Genomic DNA, 24,093 nt, shown 5'->3' on the forward strand with positions numbered 1-24,093 from the left:
GACTGCAACGCATTTTGCTTCCTGGGGCTCTCTCTTATTTGCTGCTTTGTTCCTCTGCAAGTGCTGTGTCACCATTGAAAAAGCCACATCTGGCTTGAAGCCACTTGAAGCAGGTTGGACAAGAGACTTCCTGCTCTGAACACTGAATTAATGGGCTTGGTCTTTTGCATGAGTGAAATCCTTTCAGACTTTTGTCCATGTCAGGCTCCCATGTCAGCTCTTCTAATTAAGAGGCTTTTAACTCAGCTAATGTTTGGGAGCTACAGTGCAGCTGGGCTTTTGATAAAATGAGGAAATGCTAGAGGTAGGGATGTAATGGGTTGGATTTCAGCTTAAAAAAATGTCTCTGAGAGAGAACAGAACATCCTCCTTGCACCATCTTTTGTTTGCTGCAGCAAAGCTGGGGAGATGTCAACTGTGTGGGCTGCTCTAGAACTGATGAAGCTGATATTAAGAAAGTTAGGTCATCTTTACTTCTGGGGTCCTCAGTGTCTTTTAGGCAGCAAGAGGGATGTTTTAGAAAACTTTGCTTAGTTGTGCCTTTTCTTATTCTGGCTATTTTCTACAATCCTGTCACTGCTTTTGTTTTGAAATCCCTTTTGCTTTCTACCCCTGCTGTTGTCTGGAACAGGATGCTGCTTGTGCTGAGGCTGTATTTTTACAAAAGGAATGGGTCTGGAAAAAACCTTCAGGAAGGTGGCCTGTAGAAGCCAATAATTATCATTCACCAGTGTGGCTGTTATTCCTCACCATAATCACCTCTAAAATCTAGGAAGCATAAGATATTTGGGTCCTTTTTGTTTTTCTTTCAAGGCCAGCTTTGCCACTTTTACTTGCCCATGAAAAGTAAGCTGGTGTTCTTTCTGACTTCTTTACTACTTACACACACAGATGTGCCATCACAAGCAAGCTGACTGTCCAGCTAATGTATAGAATCTAATTTTAGTCTCCAAATTTTGCTCTGTTGGCTCCACAAGACAAAAAAAATGTTTGCTAGGAGGGTTTGTTCGAGAAAGAGCAAAAGAGAAAGATATGGTCTCCTTCCTTATTTTTTATGCTTTCTCCCTTTCCTTCCTCGGCTGTGTTCCCCAAAGCCTGGGTCCAACTCTGTGTCCATTGCTTGCCAAGAATTTTTATTTGACTAGAAACATATAATAGTACCCATTTATAGGTAGTCTTCTGCAGAGTTTAGTGTCACTTGAGCAGATATTTATTTGAAACAGAGGTACCCTGGAAAAACACCGATTTGAAAGGGGGAATGAAGCGTTCTGCTTGTTCTGTGAAGCAGAACCACCCGCTGGCTCAGGGACCAGCAGTAATAAACGGAGTCAAAGAGCGTGCGGTGTAATTGCCTTCTCCTTTTGTGTCAGCTTCATATCGTTCTTGCATGTGACATTCTTCCTGGCCATCGTGCTCTTTATCCTCCCATTGTACCAAGAGTGCAAACAGAATTAGTTTGTTTGTTATCGTGGCATCTATACATGGCTTTTAATTTCTTGGAGGTTAAAAAAAAAAACGCAAGCAACCCAACCCCCAAGCCCTCTTTGTCCAGCACTGTTTAAATCTGCTCTTAGCCTGCTTGCACAGCTCACTTCTGCCCTGCAATGCAGAAAACAAGTCTGCAGACAGAGAAATCTAAAGCAATCAGTGCAACAGGGCTTCAAAAATGTGGTGGTGTTGCTGAAGAGGGGCTGTCTGGAGAAGGTGTCTGATTCCATGAGATCAGTAAGTCAGAAGGTGGCTTGGTGTAGGTATGCATTGTAGGCATTTTTACAGTCACAGTGCTAAGCTTAAATGGGTGGTCCCCTTCCTTTTTGCTTTAGGCACTTGTAAGTGATGGGAACTATTTTCTTTGGCCTCTGAAATGTCTCCATACTTTTGTGGTTTCCTTCCTATAAAGGTGAATGTTTCAGATTAAAATGCTGTTTGGCAGCTCATGAGTTCTCAAAACAGAAGCTTGAAGGCAAGAGGTCAGGAGTGCCCAGCTTATTAAATTTTTCCCAGTGTAGGAATTGTCTGACCTTTCTTTGTACTGTAATAGCATTAAAAAAAAAATAAAAAATATGGAGCTACTATTTGGAAAGTGTTAACAAGAAAATGTCAGAGGGGGAAGGCCAGACAGAGGGCCTGGCTGGGAGAGGGCTGGGAGTGACATTCTTCTCTTTCTTCTGTCACTTGCACAGATCATCCTCCTATCTGCTCTCATCCTCCTCTGGGTTTTTGCAGTTTTAATGCAGGTTTGGTGCTCGAAGGTGTAGTGCAGAAAAGCAACAAGAGAAGGAAAAGTACATGTTATTGCCAGAGGAACCGAGACCACAGAGGAGCATTTGAGCCCCATCTTAGCTGATGTGGGACTATCACTGTGCTCCCATGCAGATTTACCTGTGTGCTTTAATGTTCCCTTCCCACCCTCTTGTCTCCACTGAAACCTTCCCTTGGCAACTGGCTTTCACCAGCAAAGAACTTGGACTGCACTGTGGGTCTGAGGCAAAGGAGGAGTGATGACAACAGAGCCGCCCTGCTGGGTGCAGGGTGGAGGGTTACACATGTGCGGAAAGCTTACCACACCCATGTTGTGTACAGGGTTTACCTGCATGTGGTATGTGCCTCAGTGTGGTGTGTCTCTGACACAAACTCCTTTCCTCCCTCTGCTCAGTTCATAGAACCATGGAGTATTTTGTGTTGGAGGGGACTTCAAAGGTTATTTTGTCCAGATATGGATGCTGAATGTTGTTCTTTCAACCACTGAGGCATTTAACTATATCATGTGTGGGTTGGAAGTGGAGGGTCATGTTCGACTGGGTTGTCTCTGTTACCTGCCCCACAGCTCTTCTGTTTGGCCCTGCCTGGGGGAAGAAGACTTTGAGAAGATGGAGAACCAGAGTGGAGTGCTCTTGGGATACATCTGCTGGGAAGGAAAAGAGGAAGAGGGTGAGGAGGATGGGATGGCTCCTCGTGTTTCTCCTCCCAGCCAAATGAGCAGACTGGAAGATGTGCAGGTGGAGATGCTTGAGAAGGCAAGGGAGCTCTTCCAGCTGTGTGACAAGGATGAGAAGGGTTTTATCACCAAGGTGGACATGCAGGTGAGGAAAAAAAATTCTTCCTCTGTCCTGGGAGGATCTGTAAAGTCATGGGCAGTAAAACAGGGGACAATGTGGCACGCCTCCAGTCTTGGCAAGTGTGGGTGTGCAGTGGCCTCTGTCTTATTCAGATTTCTAGGAACCACACTCTGGCACAGTCAGCTGCTAGGAATTAAAGCTCCCAGGAGGGCCTCACACCTCCAGGGAATTCCTAAGACAAGTGGGCCAGCAATTCAAAATTTTTAAGGAATGCATAAAATAAAAAAAAGTTATGACTGTTCTTCCAAACATCAAGCATGCAGTGTATGGGAAATCGGGGGGGGGGGGGGGGGAAATCTTTGTTCAAATTTAAAAAAAAACCAAAACAAGCTGCCCAAAAAACCTATACAATGAACAATCCATCAACCTCTCAAAAAAAAAGTTGAGACAACAAAGTTATACAATCACAGCTAAAGTCTAATCCAAAAATTCACCTTAGAACTGAACTATAACTTTGCTCTACAATTATGTATTTTACTGCTTTCTGTTACAAAAGTACTTGTTAACAAATTCCCTGTAGTCCTTAGTGACTTTTGTTTTAAAGGTTTATCAGAAAGGTTACATGTGGGTTGTTTTTCTCCTGCCCCATCTGTCCCCACATCTGTAAATAACACTTGACAGGTTCATGCCACTTTAATATTGACTCACTTTGCTTTGGGTTGTGTGATGCTTAATTTTTATAAAATTTTATTAAGTTTTTATCTAAAGCTGCATGTTTAATGGACAGTTGTGAGGTTTTAGCCTACGCCCTTTTGTTATTTGTTTCTTTGGCTGCCCCTCCACACTAGGTGCTCTGGATGTGCATTATGAAGGGGAATTCTTATGCTCCTTGTCCATGGGAGTAGTGATACAGTCCCAGCAGGCAGAAGGTGACAGAGGAAAGCTAACTCACTGTTATGGACTGAACATTTCCTTTAGGATCTGCAAGAGCTTGGAACTGAATCCAGATACCCACAAGTCTGACTTCCCTCCCTGGCCAAAGAGATGGAGCTGGTACCTGCTGTGCCCAGAGCTCTCCTGGGAGCAGCAGTGGTCACAGGAGGCTGGCAGTGCCACCTCTGAGCAGGAATGGACGGAGGCAGGCAGTGAGCTAGAGACAGTGGTTCTGTAGTGGGAGAGGGAGCAGGTTGAGCTTTCTGCAAACAAAATAACCTGAAATTCCCTCTCTGAAGTTCTGGTTGAATCATCCAGTAATAGAAACAATCAATGTATCAATGACTCCAGACAGGTGCTTGTGTCATCACTCAGCTCTACTGGCAGACTGTCGAACCCTGGGCAGGATGCAGTGCTGGAACGGCACATTGCTGTGGGCCAGAGCTGAGGATGGCAGGGACAGTCACAAGGAAGACTTGAGCTATGCCTCAAGTTTGTTCGTTCTTTTGTCTTTGCAGCGGCTCCAGAGTGAACTCCCCTTAACCCCTGAGCAGCTGGAGACTGTTTTTGACAGCTTGGAACAGAATAATAAAGGATACCTGACACCTGTGGAGTTCAGCATGGGTCTAGGTAAGGACTGCACAGAGGCAGAGGAAGGAAAAAGCTCACCTGTGACAGGATTTTTTTTGTTGGTAAGAAAGAAAGTGCAGTGGTTCTGCTGAAGCTGCACCAGCAATGCAGGACAATGCCTGGTGCTCATGTGAGCATCATTGGAAAGGGTGGGTGTGTATCCCCCTCCTGGAGGCTTTGTGCTGCCTTCTCTCACAGCTGTTACCTGCCTACCTGGTAGAGCCAGGCACAGAACATCTCCTGCTGGAGAGGGAACATGCTGAAAACTGTGCCTGGCTATCTGATTGGAAACTTGTTCATCTGCATGGAAATATGCTTCTCGGCAACTGTCGCCAGCTGGTAGCAGTGCTGGTCAAGGGCATTAGTAGGAGTCTTGATGGTAGGCTAGAACACTGGTAAATAAGCCTTTGTTGCCTTCTTACTGCTTTTCTTTTCCAAACACTAGAAGAATGCTAATCCTTGACCACAGTCCTCACCCAGCAGCACAGGTGCTCATCTGCTTTGTCAAGTCAGAAAATCTGCACGTCTCAGTGCCTTCCTTGGAACATGCAGAGGTGTTAAGTGGATCAGGTCAAAGCAGTGTACATAGGTAGTTTAGGCTTTTCAGAAGTGATAGAAGAGGCTCCTGAATTTTGCTGTCCTGATTGCTCAGATTGTGTTTGCTCCTGGCTTTCTCACAACTTGGGAGGGAGGGCTTTTTAATGCTGCAATTTGAATGGTCAGAAACAGCCACTGTGAGAGGAGAAGTTGCAAAGATTTCCTTTAAATAAACCCAGTAACCTGTGTCTTGAGCCAGCCTGTACAGGGACAGTTTTATTCCACCCAGTGCCTGCTGACTACACTTGTTCCTGCCCTGTGCCTCTGTCCTTCTTGTCTGGTTCCACTTCTTTGGCAGAAACAAGAGTCCTGTCAGGAGTGGGGGCTTTCCAGTCCAGCACTATATGTAGCAGGTGAATAGGCACCATTTGGGCACAATGGCATCCAGTGTCCTCTGTGTTATGACTTGCTTACTCCCAAATCTGACATTGTATGAGGCATTTTTCTCATGGGCATCATGAGGGCATCTGCCTCAGTGCCATTGCTGGGAGAGGTAGGCAAGTTTTCTCTTTCTGTCAGGTACCACCCTGTGTTGGCAGCCTGGCTCCATGGCACTTGTTCCAGTCTAGGCAAAGCACTTAATTTCTGCATTTCTTTTCTTTATGGTTATTCTTTGTGTCTGGCATCACTGAAATCCTTTTCAGACTTTGCTCCTAACTCAAGAGTTTGGCCTGGCTGAATTTCTTATAGAGTGTGCAGGGGCAAATCAAGGGAAAGCAGTTCAAGCTGCAGTCAAGTCTGCTTCTTGAGAGGGCTCCTTGTTCCTTCTAGGATATTAAAAAAATCTTCAGATAATTTTCTACCTCAATTTTCCCATCTCCATCTCAATTTTCCCATCTGTAAAAGAGAAATAATGAGACATAATGATTCTTTCTCAAAAGCAGGCATCAAAACTGCCTAATCTAAACTATTCTCCTTAATTAACTGTCTGATCATCAGGTTTTAACTAAATAGGGCCTGGATCTCCACATTGCAAGTTTTTTTTTTTTACAGCACTTTTTTAAGAGTGGGAGAGAAGCAGCTAAATTCTGGATTTATGGAGGCAAGAAGAGGTAAAGTTGAGTCCTTGAAGTATAATAATGATGGATATTTTTCTCTTAGAGTAGCTTCATGTTCTCATCTGTGCTCTGTGAACATCCTTGACTCCTGGTCTTGTAGTTGGGATGTCATTTCTGCCTTTTGAATAAAGCAGATGTATTTTGGAAAGGAAGAGTAGCTCCTGCTGAAGGCCTGATCTCTGTATACAGATGAGGGGCTGTGTTTTGGATAGGATTGCTTGGTTTGTTTCTTTGAGAAGGATTTGTTCCTAGCACCCGTATTTGTCACATGCCTTGCATAGCAGGAGGTTCTCGTGGCATTCTCAGCACGAAACAGAATCCTGATTGCTGGAAGCCCGTCTGGACGTGGGACGGGGCAGGAGGAGGTGCTTAGAGGGTGAGTTTCTTCTGCTCTACACAAACCTAGCAAGAGGCAGTCCTTGTTGTGCAGCGCTGGACTCAGACCAGAGGTAGCACATGAGGAGGGAGGGCTAATGAGCCCCTCCTCTCCTGTTTTTAAGCTGAGGAGCTGCAGCATGGTGCAGTTCGGGGCCGGGCACTCAGTCCAGAGAGCCGTGTGGTACCGCTGGCGGCTGAGCCCGGGGTGCCGCTCTGCGGAGCGCAGGGAGCTGAAGCCACGCTTCCCCTGCTGGCAGCCCAAGGCCGTGGGTGGTGGCTCATCTGCACACAGACGTGAGCGGAGCCCTGGCAGCCTGGGCTGGGCTGGCAGCCACTTTCAGTCCCAGCACTGCGGAACGGACACTGGCATCACTCGGGACGTCAGAACGGAGGCACTTCACTGACCGGGAGCTGTAACCTGCACCAGCAGCATGCACGAGGCTTCTCGTGGAGCTCTGTCAGGCTGCCATGTAAATAGCAGCTTATTCAATGACATCCAATTTGACTTCATTTATTCTTCTTCTCTTCACCTTCCACCAGGAAAGTTAATAGGGATTGAATTGTGTCAAGGGGCTGGGAGAATGGATCATTCCAGACACGAGGAAACCTTCGAGTCAGGCTGGTCAGATGACTTGGACCTTGCAGATGATGATGAAGAGAAACAATTCTGTTCCATGATGGAGCAGCTTGGAGCAGCCCAGTTGTTTGAGGAGTAAGTAGGGGAGTTATATGGAATTGCTTCTACCCTGTTTTGATCTTGCAGTACCGAAACGTCAAAGTACCAGAAAAGACCAAAGAGGTGAACTGAGCTGCTTGCTCTCTGAAGCACTTCTTGGGCTCTCTGCACTGCTGCCTTGGGTTTTCATATGCTTGGTAGCAAATGCAGTGCAGTGTGGGTTTTCTCATCGGGTACCAATTACTTTTAGCTCAGTGCTTTTTACAGTTTCCCAAATTCAAGTTCATAACACAGCTGTAAAATGGAACAGCTGGTGGCATACAAGTCCAGCACAGGCAGCAAATGAAAAGAAGCATGTGAGGGTTAGATGAGGTAAGGAGGATGAGTGTGCTCTCTGTTCCAAAATGGTGTGTGACTGTTCACATTTTCAGACAAATCAGTTCTAAGAGTCTCTGTGAAGGATCTGTGCTCAAGGAGCTGCTTGGGACTGTGCTGATCTTGAAGAGTGTGAAAGTCTAAACTGGGCAAAGGGGTGCTCCTGTGAGCCTTGGAGCTTAGTACTAATGCCCTTGCATGTAGCCCCAGTAGAGTCTGCAGGCCCCGGTGTCATCCAGCCTTTTTTTTGGCTTTTCAACATGAGGCATTATGCATTAACTGGTTCTTACTGATGCACATCTGCAGGGCCTTGCGTGCCCAACTGCATCTGTGGCTGTCCTTCTTTTCAGGCTTTGTACTCCAACTGTGTTGTCATTTTGCAAGAAGCAGTCCAGGCTAAGGAAGGAGGTGGACAGGATTGGAGACAGAAGCTGAAAGGGATGGAGTTTGCTGCTTTCAGAGGCACATCTGTCACAAAACAGACTCTTCCTTATTTTCATTGTTATGCAAAGCACCTGCGTGTTTTAGTGATAAACAACTTCTGTCTGGAAAAAAATCTGGAAAGCTGTTAGGCTTCAAACAACAGGATGACACTGTGAAAGGCCATATGTTCTCTCTGTTGTGGGAAAACAGTCTCTACTGTTTGTAACTCTGCTTTGAGAAGCAGAATTCCAAAGTGGAATTACCTTGTGTTTTATTTTGACCATTTACTGGCAGTTTTTTGCAACGAGTTTAGTAGCTACTACATGTCACATCTTTGTGCCAAACCAGCTGTTGTAATGGAGTAATATCAAACAGAAGCTAATTGGGGTGAGAGCAGGAATCAGAAAAAAATTAACTGCTTTCTCTAGAAAGAAATTGTTTCATTTCCTAACAGGACTCAATATGTTCTTTTATTTCAAATATTAAGATCTGATGAAGTGCTATAACTTTTTAAACTTGGGACAGAAAAAGAAGGCTGTCATGCAGTACTGGCAGAGGAAATCAAAAACTTTTTGGTTGGTTTGTTTTGCTTGTGTGTTTCCCCAAAGAATACTAAGGGAGACAAATACATAGGCAAAGAAAAATAACTATTTGGATAGTGACTATAGGTACATTATTCTGTATCTTTCAAGGCAGTGTTTCATGATTAAAAAAAAAATTAGAAAAGCTTTTCCCTAAAAAGAAAGATGAAGTGATGTCTGCAGGCTTACAAGGCACTGGGAATGAAGTTTGGAAGTGCTATGTTCAAGTTGTAGTGAATTAAATGTCAAAACAGTGTAATTGTTATTGCAGGTTCAGAAAAAGACATCTTTGGTTTGCCAGGGCTTCCTCCATTGTTATCCTGATGGGGCACTTGAGCAAATTAGCAACTTTTTTGTGTCTCGGTTTCCAAACCTGTAAAAAAAAATGAAGAGGACTGTAGCAGCCACCAGTACAGTCTGAGTGTAAGAAAAACACCAGTGATGTGTGCTATAACAGTGCCATAACACACAGCAAATCTGCTGAATATTTATTTCTCCAAGTCTTGATGTAGACACCAAATATGTTATCAGTGAATACTTGGAAAAGCAATCATTCCATGTTTGCTTCCTAGATTCTTCTTCTTTCCTTCTTTCAGATGACTTCCTTTATTTTGACCTCACAATAGATCCCACTCCACATGCATGCTCTGTCACTGTCCAGTTTCCCTCTCTGCTGTAATGGTGTAACAAGAGATCATCACAGGAGAATGGCAGTCTGTCCTGAGTGCATGTTGGAGCTGGAATAACAGTCCATAAGAGGACACAGTAACTCTTTTGCTTTCCTTCTCTCCTGTATGCTTGCTCCAGCCCCCGTGAGATTCGGGAACTCTGGGCTCGCCTACGAAAGGAGCGTCCAGAGCTATTATCCAATTTTGAAGAGTTTCTGTTGCGTGTTTCATCATACATAAAGGAGGTGAATCATGAGAAGGAGTCTATGGAACAAGCATTGAAGAGGTAAGGAAAACATCATGCTGCCAGGAGCCAGCTGATGCTTGGATCCTGCCTCAGATGCAAGGAGAGAGAGAATGCTCCAGTAAAAAAAGATACTTCTTGATGTAATAAAATGACTCTATCTTGGTCTGTTCCCATGGGTTTTCTCTGCAGCAGTGCTCGCCCATAACATTCAGTCTGGTTAAAATCCCACTCAGTGCCACACAGCTGTTAGTAGGAATAGGTTTCCACCCTCCTCTTTCCTTTCTGTACTCTTTTTCTCTCCTGACCTGCAGTCACCTGTGTTTTGTAGGAAGGAGTCAGATCATGATCGAGAAGTCAGGTGCCTTTACGAAGAAATGGAGCAACAGATCAAAGCAGAAAGGGAGAGGCTGGTCTGCCAGGTACTTTATCTCTCTCTTGGCTTGAAGGCAACCTTCCTTTGTTCTGAAGTAGAGGTGGTGGCTGGTCTGGCCGAGGAACAGCTCTGTGCTGGGTGTTGTGCACAGCTGTGTCTTTACCTCTGCAGGAAGCGCTGAGGCATGACAGGAGTAACCTGCTCCAGAAGGAACTGCATAACAAAGAGCAGGAGCTGGAGAAAATCCTCTACTGCCAGAAGAAGGTAATGGGATCCAAATCCTTAATAACAAAGCACACCCCCCTTTGCTGTCTCTCTTCTCAGGTGTTTTCTGATGGAAAATGGTGTTCAGCTGCTGAGGGTTTGACACTAAATAATTTGGCTGTAGGAAGTGAAGTCCTCTCCTGTCTCTGAAGGTGTTGAGATGGTTTGTCAATTAATTGGTTCATCTTCAGCTGTAATGCTGTTCTGTGAATGTTTTGTTCATGCATTTTCTTATCTGCTTTGTGTTTTCTTGGCACAATCTTCCTATCAATTGTACAATGCTGGCCAGGAAGATGGGGTAAAATTTTGAAAGCTGTGAGTTTGAAGCTTTTTGTGGTGTGTAAGGAAGATGTGTATGGACATAAAAGAGCCAGATGTACAACTACATCTGGCTACTCCAAAATGACCCGGAGTGAGCAGTTCTGTGACACTTGGAGAGGTACATATTGTATACTTGCATTTGGGCACTTGATGACATTCTGATTAATCAGTCATATAAAAGATCAAAGCACAAGCTTCCCTTTAGCCTGCCATCCCTGGCATGGACATTTGTATGGGATGGTCCATTCCAGATGTCTTTTTCCTTGGTGTCTCAAGAACTAAGATGTGACCCCCACAGAAACAAGTCATGGCAGGTACCTGCAAGATGCTGGAGACTGAGGGTATCTCAGTTGGATACCCAGCTGTGATGTGGATGAAACAGCACTTCTCTGAAATCACCAGCTCATTGTCCAGCAGCTGGAAAAGCCAGCACAACTGAGGTGCCATCAGGAAGGATATTGAGAATAAGATAGAGGATGTGGTTTTCTGCTGCTCACATCTTTGATGTGCCTCAGTGTGTGCAGTTCTGGTCTCCTCTAACTCCACTGTGTCCTTCTCAAGTATGAAGGTACAGAGTGATAATATTATTAAGAAAATGGAAAAGTTGCCTTAGGAAGAGAAATGAGAAAGTCTAGACTTTTAGGTTTCGGAGAGAAGGAGACTGAGGGAAGATACACGTGAGCTTTATGAACTCAGAAAAGTGATGGATAAGGTCAATACAATACTGCTATTCCCCAAGTTCTGCAACGGCAAAGGTGAGGGACACTCAATGAGACTGGTATGAATTTGATTTAGAAGAACACACTTTATACAGAGATCAGTGCTGGACTTTTGGCCCCAAGAGGCAGGCAATATCAACAGTTCAAAAATTAATTGGACAAACAAATAGGCTTGTAAATATTCATTGAAAGGAACAATAGTCAGACATGTGGCCTCTAGCATCCCTAGTCCAGGATGGGGTGTGTGATGGGAATGGACCATAGCTAGGAACTCAGGCATGCTCTTCCGGGGTAGCATCTGCTCTTGCTGAGGGTCAGAGCAGAACACTTGGACTGCATGGACACTTACTCAAATGGTCAGTTTTGGTGCTCTTAACTGAGGTTTGTACTGAGATGTGTGGATAATCGGGTCCCTCTTGTGGCCGAAGACCAGTATTGTGATGGTGCTATTCCACAGCATCACTTCCAAGGACAGACCACATAAACGGGAGAGTTGAGTGTGATGGAGGCTTTTTAGGGAGGGGCGGGTGTGCTTTATTTAAAGCTGATTCCTTGGCTTATTGAAAGATCCGAAGGCTGTAAGCAGAGGTTGCTGGTTTTCAGTCTGAACTCCACTGCTCAGCACATATAGTCTTGCTGAAATATTCCCCAGTGTCCATAGGACTGGAGGACTCCAGGCAAAGCTGGATGTGGCTTGCCGTTCTAGCCTCAGTGAGGAGAGAGGTGAGGCTTGTGTTTCAAGGAACCTAGGAAATGTCAGATCTGTTCATTCCTGCTCTTGACAGTTGTACATGTGTGCTGGCAGAGAGGAGGGTAGCAAGAAAAAAAGCATTTTATCTTCTGCCATGGTGTGCTGCTTTATTTTTCTTTTGAGAGCGGGAGAAAGTAGGCTGAGAGAAAAGGCAAGCTGAAGGTGTAAATGTGGAGGCTGACTCTGCCACCTGCTACCCTGATCAGACCTGATTCCTGGTGTTTCTCTCTAGTTATAAACATGGATTGCATGCTTTTATTTTGGGCTGTAAGTTGTCAGATGGATACTGGAGTTTCTGTGTAGCAGCAGCTTCAGCAGAGGGCCCTGGTTAGCTGGTGTAGCTGCCTGGATACTGCAGTGTCACTATCATCCCTCTTGGAATGCCATCCTTGTCATCTGAGATGGGCAGCTTTGGCTGCTAGATCTGTCTGTCTCTTTTCCAGACTATACCAGCCATTTGTAAGGAGTTGAGTCACTGGCTGAGTACATGGCAGCAGGCTTTGAACGTCCCAAATCAGGCTTGTTGGTTGTGCTGGGGGCTTGTGCTGCCTAGAGTGCAGCTGTGCCCCGGTGGCATTTAAATTACATCTCTAGCCCAAGGTCCTGTCTCTAGCAGGCCACTCAATCACTTCACTTTCCAGGTATAGTGTGAAATGCCCATAGCACCTCAATATATCCTCCTTTCAGCTGCCATGGGCTCAAGAAGCCCCTAAACTAGAGGATGCACTTCAACAACTCTGCTTAATAAGTTCCGACAGACACAACCCTGCTTCCACCCGAATTTTTCCAGTCCTCCTTTGACCCCCATTTGCACTCTGAGTCCTACAATGCCTGAAGCACTTCCTCAGCTGTGCCTAATTGCATTGCTTGGTTCCCCAGTGCTGACATGATGAGAGAGAATTCCTTACAGTTCACCTTCTTGATGCCACTGGTGGCTCTGTAGACTTAGGTTTTTTTTACCTCCTTCTGCCTCATTGTTTACATCTGCTTTTTCAGCTTGTTTTTACAGTTGTGATTGTAGCACAAAATACAGCCCTTCCTCTGTGTTTAACCCCTCCTCCTCCTCCCCCACTGCAGCTGGAACATCAGCTACAGTCACTGAACTCGGAGCAGCTGGAGACTCGCGTGCAGAACGAAAGGCTCCGGCACCTGAATGAAAACCTGCTGGAAGAGCTGGAGAAAAGCAAATGGGAACTAGAGGCAGTGAAGGGGCAATTACAGAAGCTCCAGAAAGAGGCTCAGATTGAGCAAGAGCAGAAGGACAGGTGGGAAAAAACAGGAAAGGGGGGGTGTTAGGGCAAAGACATGGACAGAGAAGGAAAGGTGGGCAAGCAGTTAAAGAATAAGTATCCCTAGTTAGGAGCCTTGGTCTCATTAGAAGGTTGCCTGTCAGTTTTGAGAAAGAGAAGAAACATCCCAATAGTCTTATGGGCCTAAATAGAGAGTGATATTGCTAACTCTTGCCTACCTTTTGTGGGAAACTAATATGTTCTAGAGAATCAGTACAAAAACACAGATGTTCCTCAGCCTAAAGGAGGCTTCGGTATGCATTTTCCAGTTTACTATCCCCTCTATAATATTCTCATTAAAGATCCTCTTCTAATCAATTCTGTTCCCATTTCTGAGTTAAATCTAGTAATATCTATATAAAACATTGAGAGGTTTCAGATTCATATGGCAGTGAGCATCCTTCCCATTTCCAGCAGCTGAGGAGAGGATGAGTTGCCTGCTGTCATGTTGGAGGAGAGCAGGAGAGCTCGGGTACAACCCAACCATCCCAGCTCCCAGAACAGTACTGCTTCCTCTGAATTCCCCTAAGCATAAGGCACACCCTTGTCTTTGAGAATACCATGAGTGCCCGAGAGAGGGATTTGTATTTTCTCTCCCATTAATTTCTTTCCCCTTATTTTAAAATGCCTTTTGCCCAGGGATGTGTTTAGGGTCTCCAAGAACATGCAGAAAGAGAAACAAAGCCTCCTTCGGCAGCTGGAGCTCCTCAGGTGAGAACTGGTGAAGGCTGGTGGGAAATGCTGAGCTCTTGTGCCTGTAAGGGGCTGAGGTTTCAGCACTGTGCTCATTTCTCCCATGGAAAGCTACAGGATTACATTCAAGCAGTGTTTAGACTCTGCTTGTTTTTCTAGGTCTAGACAGAGTTATGCAATTTGGCCAGCTCTGGCACATTACAGGCTATGTTATTTCACAAGGTAATCCCTCCTCTGGAGGAATTTAGTCTTTCCTGCTGGCTAAGGCAACATGTAGAGCCCCATGACCTTGGCTGGGATACATGGAAATCCCAACATATCTGGCTATAAAAAACCTCTTTATCTCTTTTCCCAGAAAGCTTTCTTTCTGTTCTCACTTTCAAATGTTGGGGTTGACTTAATTTTTGACAAGCATCTCATTATGTCTTTCCTGTGTCTTCCTTTGGAGCAGAGAAATGAACAAGAAACTTCGAGATGAGCGAGATGCTTTTGAAGCCAAGAAGCCGGTTAGTCTAAGAAAGAAAACCTTCATTCCCAACCACCCTTCTCTCATCTGCTGCTGTTGCTGTCACCATTCAGGGGCCTGTCACTTCCACGGGGGACAATGACAAGAGCTCTTGGGGCCTGGTGTTGTGCTTAATACAGACTTTGCAGTGCCTCTGTGTCCGTGCTGGAGGCAAGCTCTGCTGGTTGCTGCTGCCAGCGGTCTGGGTTTAACCCAAGGCACGTTGGCTGGGGACTGTCACACAGCCCTGTGCAAGGCTGCAGTGGGTGCTGCCTGCTGCATGTGTGGGCTCTGTGTGTTGTGCCAGGCACTGGGCACATGCAAGGAGGGGAGAGAAGCTGGATGCATCCTGGAGCTGGGTGGTGAGGAAGAAGATGGATTCTCAGATGTGCTGCTGGCTGACTGGGCGTGGAATGGTACAGGAGGGTTTTGGAGTTTTTCTGACCCCCTGAGTTTGTAGCAGATGTTTTCAGAAGTTCCTCTGGGAAGCTTCCCATTCCTGTGAACTCTGCTGGGTGCAGCATGAGCCTTGTGTCAGAGAACTAGGAGAAAGCAGGATCTCTCTCATCTGGAACTGTCAATCTCTGGCTTTTCCCAGGCACCAAGATAAGCACAGATATCTTGTCTATTTTTAATTTTTTTTTTCTCATTAAAAAGCTTTTGTGTTCCCAAATGTTGCTTGCACAGCTGCTCTTCCCTCTTGGACCCATCCCTGCCACCATGTCTTTGCCTGCTCTGCCATCATGGCCCACATGAAGTGGGCCATGAAATGGAAGATGTGGAAGTAGGTGACTTGCAGGGAGTGCAGTGATAGGCTACAAGAGCCTTTCTGACTGCTGGAAGAACTCTGGAAGGAAACACAGGGATTGTGCCCATATGGGAGACAAAATGCCCTACTCGATCCAGAGGTTGGAGTTCTCCAGGTGAAGAGCTGTATAAAATAATGTCAATAACAATTTTGGATAGAGGTGAGGTATGTGTGTTTCTAAAATGTGGAATTTTTTTTCTTCAATCTTCATTTTTAAAGCTGCTAACTATGTGGATGCACACCGGAGCTTCCTGCTCCCTCTTGGAAAAGCCATAAACGCAGTCACTCTGTAGCAGGATACAGTGCAAGCAGGCAAAGAAAATGGTTTCTTCTCCTCTTTCCATGTGTTGTGCTTCATTAGCTTGTGGGTTCCTATGGGTGGGTGGGTGGCCTGTGGAGACCACAGCTCACGTCTGTACCACTGTGTGCAAAGCTTGTCTGCTTCTCCTCTGTTCTCTTCTCCTGCTCCCCTGCTAAGACCTGCTGCTGTAGGTGTACCCAAGAGAGAGTCACAGCACAGAGGGGCTGCTTTCTCCCTTCTCCCAGCACTGGCAATAGGGAATGAAGCACAGGGTGAACTCCATTGCTCATCTGGCAAGGGTCTGTCTTGCTGGGCAGTTGAAGCCTGTATTGGAGTAAGGTTTTTTCCTTTGGCTGCTCTCTTGTTTCCACAGGGAAGCAGGGCTTCCTGCTTCCACAGGAAGCAGTCCACAGGGAAGCAGGGCTCCAAGGGCTTGCAGAGATGCTGCTGTCATCATATACCTGCAGAAGGTCTGCTCCCCAGTCTGTCTTACAGTAAGGGGGAGAAAACGGCAATTCTTCCCTGCAGAAGCAAAAAGGAGAGTCCAGCCTTCTGATAGGGATTCCTAGTGTGCAACACACTCTCTGCTAGAGACTATCAGTGCTTTTACAGACTAAAAAGAAACCCAAAGCCTTAATACCCTCTTTTAGTGCTGGGAAGAGTTATTTCTGTGAAATGAAGGTGTGGTGAACAGAGGTTCTTTCATAGCAAAGATTTTGGTTGGAATGAGGAGTTGGGCTGTATGTGGCTGATAGCAACCCAGTCACTGCCTCTTTGCTCTTCTCAGTTCCCAGCTTAATACCTTGCTCTTCATAAGAGTTTCTTGCCTTGCCAGGGTAGGCAGACCCTGGCCCTAGTGCACTGTGGGGCACTCTCTTGTCTCAGGCAAGAGAGGCTGGGTCACAGATAACGATATGTGGCTATTTCTGTTGATGTGCAAACCACTGATGGGTGTTTTTAAGACCCAGGGGTTGCAGGTTCAATTTCACACCCATGACCCATCTGGCTATGGAGTTATGCTTGTATGCCTTATGTTGACGGAGCAAAGTTCATGTCTGTTCATCATGAAGAGTGTTTTGGTACTTTGACTACTTTTGACATGTATTTTTATTTCACTGGTAAACCAGAATCTTTCCTATCCAAAGTGCTTGTACATGTGCTGTTGTGGAATCTTTGTCATCATGTATTACACAGCTGTGATGTTGCATCTGTCCCTTTATCATCCTGATGAAAAGCCAAATGTTACACAAACCTGGCAGGCCAATAAAGCATGGCAGAATAAACAGCATAACATGCCCCATTGTTCCTCCTTTCTTACCCAAGTCCGTGCTCTGCAGGCTGTTCCCTCTCCAGGTAAGGTGGCAGAGCAGATTGTGTTGGGAGTCCTTTTGCTCCATAGGTGACTTGAAGGTTGTGACTCAGTTCCAGTGGCCTGTAACACTATTTCCTCCTTCTGTGTGGCTAGAGGGTGCCGTCGAGTGAAGCTGCTCAAACACTGAAAACTTCCCCTCTGTCCCTGCTGGAGAACCACTGGTTCTCTGTACCACAGCCTGGCTGTGTTGACTGGAGTGTTGTAATGCACTTGGGGGTCATTTGCTTTGGAAGATTTGTGCTCCACAGTTGTGAGCCTCTCAGTGCTGGATTGTTTCTGTGGCTGGAGGTTCTGTTGAACATCAGTTGTATATGTAAAAGATGTTTTGTTCTTTCCCTGCGAAGCTCCTAGTTGGGTCAAGCCCTCTGTGGAGTCTGGAGTGTCTCCCTTTGTTAGACTGCATTGCAGTAAAGGTGTTCTGGGAGTTCTGACCAACAGAACAGCTTCTTAATTTTTTTGCCTTTAAAAATAAGCCTTCAGTAAGGATTATTGAAGAAATGATCTTTGTAGTCCTCCAGGCTGTGGGAAGCATGAAGGAAGGCCCGTCCAGAGCTGCCTGCAGGTGTTTGGTCAGCTCAAAACTGCTGAGAGAGGCAGATCTGGCAGACTGCAAACCCTTCTTCCTCCACCTTTACCCCAGAAATAACTAGTAAGGACGTGTTAAAAATCTTCAGATTCAGAGACTGAATACCTCTCCATTTCCCTTAGTGTCCATGTGATGGGCACTTTTCCACGCTGTCTCTCACTTCACATTTTGTATGTGTGGCAAGAGCAGTGACTCTGCTGGGAATGGCAAAGCTGCTGTATGGCGGGGAAGAGGGTTGGGGAGAGGTTGTCCTGCTTTCTCCTTCTCTGAGGAGCTGGTAAATACTGGATGTAGGAACTGTTCATTCTGTGGTAAGTAGGAGGAAAGCATGGAGAGGGATGTTGGTGTAAGGCAGAGCACGTACATCACCCTTTGGAAAGCTGCCTTCCTTTCCTGCGGTTCACGTGCAGCTCTAGGTGAGTACAGGTCAAGGAAGGGTACTAGTGTCTTCTGAGGAAAGAGCAATTGGTCTGCCCCACAAAACATCAGCATAAGAAAGAGGTAGATGGGGAAAGAGAGATTCAGCTGTGAGACCAAGTGGAGAACAAGCCACAGAAATAAAAACTGTGGCTGGCTAGAGGAAGAATTCAGTTTGGGACATCATCACTTTGATGGATTTTCAAGTGAAGGAGAAAGCAGCAACAGTGATGGCTTCTTGCAGGAATTAAATTATTTTAACTGAGAAGAGCAAGCTCTGTGCTCACCTCTTTCAGCCTTCCAGTGAGGCATTACCACTGCATGGTGTGGGGCTGCCAGGGCTCCAGCCTTGCCTCCCCAAAGTGCCCTACAGAGGTGGGGAGTGGTTGAACAGGGGCTGTAATCACATTCTTCATTCCTTCTCTTTTCAACTTCCAGGTGCCTCAGAACAAAAATCCCCTGTTGAAGAAAGGGTCAGTGCTAGGCAGTTACCTGCTGGAGGACAAGCCTGTCAAACGGTTAGATGGGTGTCTGTGTCGTGTCCATGGTGTCAGTCCGTGCCCACTGCAGTACCCTGTCAGTCAAGCTGTGTCCTGGGTCTGGTTCTCCCACCTTGGTGCTGGCTGGTTTTGGGAGCATGGTGGGGTGCAGCTTTTCTGTGGCTTTAGCTGTTTCTTGGCATCAGGTGGTGTTGGCTCAGCATGAAGCTGAGGATACTGTTCACTAATTTCCACAGGGAGGTGGCCCTGCTGCTGCTTATGCCTGCAGCAATGGGGGAGCAAATCTAAATATCACCAGAAGGTCTGGGACTGTTAATGGGATGGGAGTCTCAAAGGCTGCCTCTTTCTGAGTCAGACAGCTCTGTTGAAATGACTGGACCAACTCCCAAGTGTGCCAGTTTGTCCTCAGGCACAAATCCTGTCCACTGGTACCTTATGCCAGCGTCCATATCCCTGGAGCATGGGAGAGGGCAGAAATTGCACAAGGGTTGGGTTCTTTCTGGCAGCTGAAAGCCTCAAGGAGAGGGTCTGGCTCCAGGTGGGTTCATCCTGCTCATCTCCCTCTGCATCTATGCAGATGCTCACCTGGCACACCAGGCCTCCCTTCAGCCAGGGCAGGCAATTTATCTGTGTGGCCAAGGCCTTTTCTTTTTTTTTCCCACTCTACATGTAGAATATACAATGACCTGGCTTGGAGCTGGATCTTGCCTGCAACTGCTGGCCCCAAAGAAGTTTTAAAGGCAGTGTGCTCCCCTGTTTCTTACCAGGTCTCTGCAGAAAGTTCCATTTCTCCCCAGTTTCTCCTGGTGCCAGCCAGAGACACAGGTCTAGGCTCAGTTTCTTCCCACTTCAACTCACCTTTAATGCTTACAATTCTGGTAGTGGCATTTAAGGATTTAGCTCAAGGCTCCTTGGCTCATGGACTTACGGAAAACCAGGTAGACTCTGGAGAGGACTGATTCTTGGGCTCAGGGTGGGAGGTTGCCTGGCAAGGTCTGAGGCAGAGCTCCTCCATGGTTGTATGACTGGCACATTCTATCCATTGGATCAGATAACCAAGTTCTCCCATCTTCCTCCCCAGTTATTTCTTGCAAAGATCCTTCTAGCTGCTCCTGGAAAGGCTTAACAGCTGGAGAAGTTTGGCAATGAAGATGATGAGAGAAAGGGAGAAGTAGTTGTTGGCCTTGTCTCTGTCCCAGTGCACCACATTGCTTGAGAAACATGAAAAGAAATCCATTAGATCTGAGGTCACTATTCAGAATTTTGTACTTGTCCCTTTACTCCCACTAAAGAGGGTCTTGAGACCCCTCATTGTGTGATTTTGCCAGCCCTGGGAGATAGACACCATTCCTCAGAGCCTGAGACTTTGTGTCCATTTTCAAGAGGCAGGCATTCCAGCTGGCCTGGCTCTGGACTGGCATTTGGGGCAAATGCAGGGAGGGCAACCAGGAATGTGAGCTCCCTTTCATAGAAAAAAGTGTAGTGTTATGGCGCAACGCCAGCGCTCCTATGAAAATACTTTTTTAAATAAGTGCTGTGAGATGTGATTAGGAACAGAGCAGAGTAAGTTTAAGCTTAATAACAAAGGGGAAAAAGCTAGTTTTTGGAAGACAGAAGGCATCACTACACTTTCTTCTTCCTAAAGATAGAGGGCATCACCACACCCTCTTCAGCTTTTCTCTGTTCTCTCCATTCCTGTGCTGGTAGTTGCTGAAGCAGGTCACTTGGCTCACTATTGCTTCCCCTTAAAAATGCAGTCTCTGTTGCAGGAGAATCCGGTTCAGTCTATGGCTAGCAAGAAAAGTCTAGCTAAAAGCTACTCTATCTTCTCCTCCCCAGTTAAAAATTTCTTCTTCTAACATCTCAGGTCTCGGACTGTCTCTCTTCTACTTCAAATTGAGGAGGAGTAATATTTTACAAGGCCTTAATTTCCCAAGAAAAAGTTAAAAGTTCAAACTCCCCAGACGACTGAAATCTCTGCCCAAAACTCCAACTCCCAAAGTTAAGCACCTCCCCCCCGCTTCTCCTTCTCCTCTGCCAGCAAATTCCAAGTGCCGTCAAACTCTCTGTCTCTTTCCCTCTAGGGGGGGAGAACCAGAAGCATCTCCGTTTCTCTCCACCCTTCCATCCGCAAGAACTAGCCCAGTTCCAGACCCTTCACTCCTAGCCTACCTCAACTAAGCTACATGGCTTCCCCTCCCCCACCCAGCCTGTGGCTGGACAAGAGAGAGTCTACACTCTCTAATGACCAGAACTAAACAGACAGTTCTCCTAAAAGTTCTTACTTTTAACCCCCTGTGTTCTCAAAAGCGTCTCTATACTTTCAGTAATCAGTCCAAACACTAATATCCAACCCCGACCACTAATTAGTTTGATTACCAACTTCCTAGAAAAATTCACTTCCATGTCAAACCATAACATGTAGACATGGCAGCAGGTGGATTTTGCAACCCAGATGAAGTGTATTTGCTGGAGTGAGAAAGAATTGTCTGCACTAATAGAAAGAGAAAAATGTTGCAGAGCAGGGTGGGATGTCCTGGCTCTGAAGAGACTGACTGTAGTATGCTGTGGTCACTCTAATTTCCTTCCAAATTTAATCTGCTGGACAGTGAAAGCAACGGAGACATCTGTGGTGCATAAATATCTTCAGCTCAATTCTAGGTCTTCTCATTTCTTGCCTAGTTCTTTAGCCATAGAAAACCAGTGATGTTGCCTTGCTCCTCAGTAGTGATTCCAGTAGTTTAAATGGGTTATTTTAGGTGATCTTTTGAAGGTTGTTCCCCCAACTACCACATCAGCTCTACTTCCAGTGCATCAGCCTGCTCTTGTGTGGGTACATTCTGTTATTTCTTTTTGTATGGTATTTCATAACAAAAATACAGGGGTAATTATTGTTGGGTTTTTTTTTTTTGTTGTTGTTTTGGTTTTTGTTTGTTTGTTTGTTTTTTTAAAGATACTTTCATTTTGTATGTTTTGCCTCATTTTTTCACTGCTGGGGGAAGCGATAGGCAAAGAATTCTTGAAAAATCCAAAGTGGCAATTTTTATTAAAATTAATGAAATATTTGTCAGCACATGAGTGTACAGCACAGCTCTGGTGAGCTGTCTCTCTTTCCCTAGGGGGAGCCACTGATGCCTTGGTCACAGGGAGTGTGGGGAGTGAGTATATAGAGTTCCTTTGAGAGCTTCATATACACTAATTAGATTGCATTGGTTTGTTGGGAATTTGCAACCTCCTTTCCCTATCTCCTCCCCCCCACACACACCCTATCTGTGCTGCCTGTGGGTTTTAATACAGACAACTGGCCTCTGCGGACCTTCCCTTCATCTTCCTAGTGGATGTGGCAGTGGAAGAACCCAACAGAAAGAACTGTAAATACTTCCCAGGCAGTGGGGTATGGATGAAGACAGAAGGAGGCAGCACAAACTTTGGAGAAAACAGCAGAGATGAGGAGAGATGGCCCTTGGCAGCAGATCCTAAGTGGTTTAAGATGACTTTGAAGGGTGACTCTGACTGCAGAAAAAATGCAGATGGCCTAGATGCTGCTCCGCTGCCTCCCCGAGCCCAGCCCGTTGGCACTGAAAGCAGGGTGAGTGCAGTTACCTGGCGTTATTCCTCGAACACCTGCTACCTGCTGGGGACTTGAGGGTGTCTGACTCTCTTCCCATCAAACTCCAGCTCCACAGATTTACAGTGCAGGCGTCCAATCCCAAAATCAAAGCACTGCCTCCAGCTGGGCTTTTCAAAACCTCATGCCTTTTTTCCATTGTAGCTCCAAGTACTGGAAGCAGCCAGCTGTTCCCCAGATCGCATCTTTAAAGTGGTGTTTGTTGGGAATTCCAGTGTTGGGAAGAGTTCCTTCATCCACCGCTTCTGCTATGACAGGTTCTTGGCTGAGCTCAATGCAACCATTGGTAAGTAATAGGGTGCCTGGCTCATCTGGATAAGGAAGGTAGGAAAGGCAGCCTGGGAAAGTGCTTTTTTGCCTGTATTATAGCCCAGCTAGAGGGTAAAGATGGTCTCTCTCTCTCTCCCAGTATTGAATCAATCTTGCATACTGAACTAAATGGAGTTTGTCTGGCCATTGTAATGGCAAGCTGTTCTCTCCCCATCCTACCTCATAATCATTGTCACCTTCCTGACAGGTATTGATTACCAGGTGAAGAGTCTAATGGTGGATAACACCCAGATTGCCTTGCAGCTGTGGGATACAGCTGGACAAGAGAGGTAAGTGATTTCTGTCAGGTTCAGTGGAGGAAAGGGAAAGAGTACATACAGCTGGTTTCTGTTCCTGGGAAAACTATCAGCTTCAGAAGGACCAGACAGGTCATGACAGCTATTCCAGTGCTGAACCTGTAGCAAAGATCTGTTCCAGAGATTTCTAGAAGCTGTGACTGTGAAGCGGGGCCTGGGAAGATCACTCTGAGGGTTGACAGAAAAGTGGTTTTCCATGTGTCTGACCTGCATGCTTATGGCTCCAAGCAGTCTGTCCATAGATATATGTCATGGGGTTCAAAGGGTGGAAAGGACTGTGACCCTTTCCAGATCTGATTTAGCTGTGAAAGCCAGCTGAATTAGCATGACCTGTGGGGAAGGTGATTTGAACTACCCTGATGGACTCTGTCAGTGAGGTTATTGGCCCCTTTCACTGTCCCTTCTGCTGACAGACTTGTGGAAGTGATAATCCTTGGTAGAGAGATTGTGCAGCTTTCTGTGACAGTGAACACTTGTTCCCCATTTGAAGCCCTCTAGTTTCAAAAGCATGGGGTATCTCTAGATGTTACCAGCAGTGTTGGTGAGGACCAGAGTAGTAGAGGACACATTTGACCCTCATCGGCTACTAGAGATGAAGGCCCACCACTGGCTCCATGTAAAGTACATTTTATGTAGCATATAATTTGAAGCTTAAGATGAGAAGCTATTTCAAGAGGACCATGAACCTCAAGGGCCTGACAATAATAAGCACTAGGTACTTTGAGCTAAATATGTTATAGGGGCAGGCCTTCAGGGGGCAGCCAAGGTCATGGGAATACTCTAATCCTAAACTGTGCCTGTGATGCTGTCTGTCTAAGTCAGCTAGACCATGCAGAGCTGGTGGGAATGTACTAAGTAGGAGTATCTACAGAAAAGCAACTCTCTCTTCCAAAATTAGGCTTCATGCTGAAGAAATAATTATTTCTGAGGGGACTCCTGTGGTTATTTTGATACTGAAACTGAGCAATAAGGGCAGCTGCTATGACAAAAAATGTGACATTTTATTGAGGCCAGATTGCAGCAGAGGCCAAATTCAAGATATTGTCTCTGCAGAAGGACCTTTACCACAGGCCCCTCCAGCACTAGTAGGTCTTGGATGTGTGCCCACAAGAGAGAGCTTGGCTCAGTGCTGATACCAAATAGGAGACCTGGGAAGAAGAAAAAGCCTTTTCTACTTCTGGAGGAATATTCATTACTTCTAACTAGAGTGTTCAACTGTAAATATCTAAGGAGGAGATGGAAGACCCCCTTGGAGCACGCAAGGAGAACTCCTTAGTGACTTCCCTGAGACTTATGCATGCTACCTTTGATGGTT

General features: G+C 45.9%; 1 protein-coding gene across 1 annotated transcript in view; it reads left to right on the forward strand.

Annotated features, from left to right (window-relative positions):
* The first annotated feature begins 379 nt into the window (after nt 1-379).
* The window catches only part of CRACR2B (calcium release activated channel regulator 2B), a 28,261-nt gene continuing 4,547 nt past the window's right edge, over nt 380-24,093 (forward strand). Inside the window, exons 1-14 of the mRNA XM_053945912.1 lie at nt 380-458; nt 2,828-3,083; nt 4,511-4,622; nt 7,196-7,367; nt 9,518-9,664; nt 9,954-10,044; nt 10,170-10,262; nt 13,131-13,318; nt 13,982-14,053; nt 14,487-14,541; nt 18,463-18,542; nt 21,822-22,113; nt 22,297-22,438; nt 22,670-22,751. Coding sequence (XP_053801887.1) covers nt 409-458; nt 2,828-3,083; nt 4,511-4,622; nt 7,196-7,367; nt 9,518-9,664; nt 9,954-10,044; nt 10,170-10,262; nt 13,131-13,318; nt 13,982-14,053; nt 14,487-14,541; nt 18,463-18,542; nt 21,822-22,113; nt 22,297-22,438; nt 22,670-22,751 — 1,832 coding nt within the window. The 5' untranslated portion in view covers nt 380-408. The remainder of the gene's footprint in view (nt 459-2,827; nt 3,084-4,510; nt 4,623-7,195; nt 7,368-9,517; nt 9,665-9,953; nt 10,045-10,169; nt 10,263-13,130; nt 13,319-13,981; nt 14,054-14,486; nt 14,542-18,462; nt 18,543-21,821; nt 22,114-22,296; nt 22,439-22,669; nt 22,752-24,093) is intronic.

Source organism: Vidua chalybeata, chromosome 6 (genome assembly GCF_026979565.1).
Source record: "Vidua chalybeata isolate OUT-0048 chromosome 6, bVidCha1 merged haplotype, whole genome shotgun sequence".
In the NCBI taxonomy this organism is placed as follows: domain Eukaryota; kingdom Metazoa; phylum Chordata; class Aves; order Passeriformes; family Viduidae; genus Vidua; species Vidua chalybeata.